This window comes from Adiantum capillus-veneris, chromosome 10 (genome assembly GCF_014529385.1).
Source record: "Adiantum capillus-veneris isolate H3 chromosome 10, ASM1452938v2, whole genome shotgun sequence".
Taxonomy (NCBI): Eukaryota; Viridiplantae; Streptophyta; class Polypodiopsida; order Polypodiales; family Pteridaceae; genus Adiantum; species Adiantum capillus-veneris.
In genome coordinates this window covers 29,675,628-29,680,976 of record NC_140940.1, presented here as the reverse complement: position 1 = coordinate 29,680,976, position 5,349 = coordinate 29,675,628, and the positions used below count along the sequence as shown (strand labels likewise).

At 47.5% G+C, this 5,349-nt stretch overlaps 1 protein-coding gene across 1 annotated transcript; it reads left to right on the top strand.

Moving 5' to 3' along the window:
• Positions 1 to 2,612: 2,612 nt before the first annotated feature.
• On the top strand, positions 2,613 to 5,068 carry LOC147448622 (uncharacterized). Its single transcript, XM_086522419.1, has 4 exons — positions 2,613 to 3,898; positions 4,041 to 4,149; positions 4,250 to 4,364; positions 4,453 to 5,068. Exons 1-3 carry the CDS (start codon positions 3,730 to 3,732, stop codon positions 4,302 to 4,304), a joined length of 333 nt encoding a protein of 110 aa, XP_086378545.1. The 5' UTR covers positions 2,613 to 3,729; the 3' UTR covers positions 4,305 to 4,364; positions 4,453 to 5,068.
• Positions 5,069 to 5,349: the final 281 nt, after the last annotated feature.

Below are 5,349 nucleotides of genomic sequence, written 5' to 3'. Positions count from 1 at the left end.
ACGGACATGGAGTTTTCAACATGATCATGGACAAGGGCATTATGGTTATGCCAGGACATGTGGGTACATTTCCTATGGACCTAAAGGCGGAAAACCCTTATGTGCCTAGTTATGGTGATGCACATAGTACAAACAGCGTTGCCATAGACAAATTGGCAGAGATTACACAATTTTCGTTAGCCTTTGGGTTCTTATGTACAAACTTCTTGAGACGAGACCCCACATTACAACTGCAGTCGGATTATTGGTCAGACAGTGGCTGACATTGGCATTGAGCATGATAAGGATATGTAGGGCATACAGAGATACATACGGGATATGCATGTAGATTCTGGCAATGTTGCGCACGATAGGCTAGACTTGATACAGTTGCATGCGCATTTTGAGAGAGAGACAATGGGCATAGGCTGAGAGTCGGCTGATTACTCTTGCCTTGTATTTATAATGGTAGGCATTACTGGTAGGTCCCCTAGCTTATCGGCGCATTTCCTTTTAGTGGGAGTATGTTGGGATAAAGGTGTTATGTCTATGCCCACGGCTAGGTGGTTGGCCATGTTAGATTTTTCATCCCCGGATGCTTCGCACCCTGCATACAGGCTCACACACATCACGTGCACTGGCCCTTTGTTGTGGGTTGGCCACCCGTACACCTGTTGGACAGGGATCTCAGGCACACACATAGGGTTTGCACAACACTTTCCCACTCTGACATGGTATCAGAGCAACAAGGCACCAGCGATCAGCCCTCCCCTACCATATGCATCAGCAGGACCCGCGTGGAGTTTTCATCGCGAAGAACAGGCTACAACCCACCTACGTTTTTTCAGCTAGCCACGTTAATGGCTCTGATCTGCGTTTTTTTTGCACGGCTGCCCTCTTCTGCAACATCTCCCCATCGCCCTTACTTCCCCCCCCACATGCTCTACCCCTCTTCGCTCAGCGTTTTCAGCCCACATAGGGCCAGCATTTTGACAGGGTGTAGACACAAGGACCATCGTTTTTTTTCCATCCACAACAGCACTTCAGGCTTTCCCTTCTTCAGCCGGTACCCCTTGGCATCGGAGGCTCTTTGCTTTCTATCTGCATCTACACACAGCAGCAATTCAACCTATAGTCTTCAGCCGGGTTTATGCCCCTTGGCCTTCCAACTTCCTTGGTTATCTGCTGCTCCCCCAACCCGGTGTCATGCACCTCTGCTTCCATGATAAGAAAAAGAGCAAAGAAATGCAAGCTAAGCTTCTTTGAAGCCTACTTGATTAATGGTCAGTGATAAGGGCTTGTTAACAGGCCAAGTCTAATGATTAATGTATGCCAGATGCGGCTTAAAAGGGCCAACAAATGCCTTAATGATGCCAAAAATGGACTATACTTAAAGTGAGCACAGATAGAATATTATGATCCAGAACTGTAGTGCTTGAAGAGCTCTATCGCCTTGTCTTTACGGCTCGTCGATTGGAGCTACGGTGAAGAAGTTATGGCAGTTTGAAGTTTAAGTCGATTGCAGATCCGTACCGGATTGGGCAACTGCAGCTGAGGTGACAGAAATGAAATGAATGCACGGGCCTGAAGTGCTCACTTTGTGGAGCACGTCGGTCTTTTCAGATCAGCAATCGGAGTTACGGTTGCCAAGATATGGACAGTTGAAGATTCACCGGGGGTCGGTTCCGTGCTAGTTCGGTCCGCTCGGTCGGAGTGCCATCTGAGAATTTTGTCTACCTCATTAGGGTTCGTATGCGTTCTATGCAGTTTGAGAAGTCTAAAGGAATTAACGGCTCGCCAAACCGAGTCCGGGTTCATGAGATAATATGGATTGAGGCCGGTGTCAGCTGCCGGCACTGTGTTGAGCTGGATAATTTTGGAATTATCTGAGAAGCTGATACAAGTAATAAACAACCGAGTGCAAAGGAAATTTCTTTCACCAAATGCAATCGCTTATATTTCGATCTTGGGAGCATGTGGCACTATTCTCAGGACTTTGTTACGGGAAAGTAAATTCACGATGATATTGTTAGCTGAGAGCTGCTGAGAGAAAACGTTGTGCTTAGCAGCACTAAGTTGGCCGGAATGTATACAAGATGTTGAGCTTGGCAGTGCTTTGGCCGGCATGTATGCAATGTGGTGCCCACTAGGGCCGCCCGCCCAATATATTCAATGGCGTCCAAAGACTACAAAAGCTATGGCCGCCCAACATAGCCATGGCATGGCCGCCCACTCAAACTTAAAGCAAGGCCGCCCATGGGATGCCTCTCACAAGGGCTTACAATTAATTGAGTGTGAAAAAAAAAAGATAAAGAAAAGCATGGCGTTCAGCAGCGAGCCCGACAGCGTGGGAGAGGAAGGATGCACTCGCCCTGCACTGTAGGGAGCTTGGATGAGCCAGACCAGGAAGGCAAAAGTTCTCAGCATCCTGAGGCGTTCCAATTCGGCTCCATGCTCACCAGATTCGGTGAAGTTCCGCCGGTCGCTGCCACGTCATCACGGGCGCTCCCACGCCACGTCGATGACGCCGGCGCCACTGCTTAGGATGCAAAGAGCTATTAATAGGGGGTTTTTTAATGCATGCGGGGGATAGAGGCATAACGAGGAGAAACGAGGGAAGGTAAGGAGAGGAATTCAAGCCATAACGAGGGGAAGCGAAGCAAAGAAGGGCAAGGGGGAGATCTCTCTCGCCCTCGTCCTCGAGGCAAGCAAGAAGTTTCCTCTCCCTCTCGAGCTTGAAGCAAGCAAAGAAGAAAGCTTGGCGGAGTTAACGAGCAAGCAAGGCGAGGAGGTGAGGGTAAGCAAGAAGGCGAGCTCTTTCTCTCTCTCGATCTCCAATCCAATCAACCAAGGCAATGCTTCTTTCTCTCTCTCTCGATCGCCATCGAAGCTAAGCAAGAGGCAAGAAGCAAAAGCTTTCTCTTTGGAACTCCATCGAACCAAGGGGCAAGTTTAGGAAGGGAAGCAATAGAAGAACCATAAGAGCAAGCTAAGGAAGGCACTCGGAGAAGCAAGGGATACAGCTTCGGATAGCAATTGAAGAACAGGATGCCCGGCCAGCCGTTCTTGTTCTCTCTCTTTCACACCTCCCACAGCCAGAGGCCCGGCGCCTGTCCGGCTCACGTAGCGAACCCATATCCCCCGACACCGGTGACTTCTCGGTACGATTCCTCGACACCTACATTGCTGATTTCAGCCTGTTTTCGGTTGCCAATCTTCCTACCTCAGATCCAAAGCTTCTAGGATTGCCGAGCCTCTACTTCGTGTGGAGTCTACGCCCCGCTTCTGCTGCGTTTTTCAGGTTTGCACCCTCGGCATCTGCTCGGAGTCTCATTGCCTTCCTCGTCATACTTCCACATACTTCGCGGTCATCCTACTTCACTTTGCTTCTGTTCTTGACACGAGACTTTATGATTATAGGTTCTGGCATCCAGGACGGATCTCCCTCGAAATTAATTGTTGGAGGTCTTCCCTCCCAGTGGCTCTTTTGCCCCCGGGAAGATGCACGGGATTATGTCGGTACAGGTACTTTTGTGGCTGTGGCTTGTGATCGTGACTGCCATTTCTCCCTCGGTAACCCTCCGACCCTCTCCCTCGACTGCCGTCTCTATCTATGGGAAAAGCAGTCCTGTGTACCATATATGGCTCTACATGATGACACTGCATTTAGATGCCCACAACCGTGTAATAGCATCTAAAAGATGCTTTGTGCAATCAAAGGGTATGCATGCGTAACTAAACTATCTGGATATGCCAATCAATCCTCTTCTGCTGTCATTCATCTCACCTTGGTTGCTGCCTCGTCAACTGCTGCCTCCCATTCTCTTCATCACTTTCCGACAATATCTCCTCTCAACTGCTGGCTCCTTCGTCCCTCAGATATTTAGGTTGGGTTGTCTTCTGGGGTTTCTGGGGCTTGGTAGATGTGGATGCCTTTGCTTTTCCTCTCTTGCTAGGTACATGCACAATTTTGGCCCACTCGTCAGATGTAGGAGCTTCTTGTAGCATTTTACCCTCTCCAACTAGCAGCTGGTGCGTAGCTATCTTGGTCAGTATTTTAGCGCCTCCTAGTAGTGGAGTCCCTGTTGGTTTCTCCCATTGCCTTCTAATTTCCTCCGCGGCTAGGATTCTATCGAACGCCCATTTGGCAACGTCCATAGTGTGCACGCGGTGAGTTGGTATTATTTTATGCAGAGTGGAAGCAAGATTTTTCTCAAGTCGTTCGTGTATACCTTGTTTGGCGATCAAAACAAGGTATTATTTTATGCAGAGTGGAAGCAGGATTTTTCTCAAGTCGTGTATACCTTGTTTGGCGATCAAAATGAAAGTGCTGATACAAAACTCTCATTAAATGGACTGTCTTCTGCTCTTTGATAGTCTCGAAGGTAATTGGCAGCTTGGTACTGGAAATCACAAAATCTAGGAGGCCCTGTGTCTTGATTGCCTCTCCTCATGTCAACTTTGTTATTTCAGGTATGGCTTTAGAAATTAGGTGTCAAAGTCACTTCAAGCTGCTCTCTCTTGGAGTTAGTGAGTGTGGTAGTGGCCATATCTTCATTCTCTTTCTTTAAACTTGTCAGCAGCTGATAAGCCCGTTTGTATTCCATACATACAATTGGTTGTGCTTAGAAATCATCCAATCCTAGTCTTCTTATTGCTCTATCGGCAGTTTTTGGGACTTAAGCAATGACATTAAGGCACGCTGACATCTACGGCGCTTCCCACCTCTTGCCCATCTCGTCTTTCCAGACTGTCGTGAATACCCTTTGCCCTTGTGCTTGTTGCACCTCCTCATCCACAAAGCATCCTTTTGTGCCAGTGATATTCTCCATATTTGGTTGGAAGCTGCCTATCTCATCCAGCTTGTACTTGGTATGCTTTCTCATCTTCTTAGGAGTGCTAGGATCTATAACAGTCAAGAACTAATCACATCCCCGTTAGAGCGCAAATTTTTACAATCATCAGAGTCAAATAGTCAATTTTAGTGTCCTAATTAGTCAGTTTTGTCTATAACTTGGTGCAAGGGTGTCAATTTTGGGCAAACAAGGTGTCAATGGGACCCTCTCAACATGTACTGCATGGAGGTATGTTCTAGTCTCTGAAAATGAAAAATTGGCAACAATCATAGTTGATGCCATATGTGTCAAATTGGAAGTTTTTTTCACATATCTAGTATATTGATCTCTCCTTGATCCCAACCATGCTCTGCATGCCCAATTTGGACACCTAAAACTTTGATTTTGGCCCAAAAACGTGTCAGACACTTCTGTGACTTGGCTTGTGGGATCGGAGTTGAGTTGAATTTTTGACTTTTGACCTGTGAGTTGGACTCCATATGTGGGTTGTACACTTCATTTGGAACCTCTAGAC

What these genes read in the sequence shown, in the direction of transcription:
- LOC147448622 (XM_086522419.1), top strand. Translation starts at nt 3,730, where the DNA reads ATGCCAATCAATCCTCTTCTGCTGTCATTCATCTCACCTTGGTTGCTG. An exon ending in TCTGGGGTTTCTGGGGCTTG is followed by an intron (nt 3,899 to 4,040) that starts GTAGATGTGGAT and finishes TCAGTATTTTAG; the next exon opens with CGCCTCCTAGTAGTGGAGTC. An exon ending in ACGTCCATAGTGTGCACGCG is followed by an intron (nt 4,150 to 4,249) that starts GTGAGTTGGTAT and finishes TATTTTATGCAG; the next exon opens with AGTGGAAGCAGGATTTTTCT.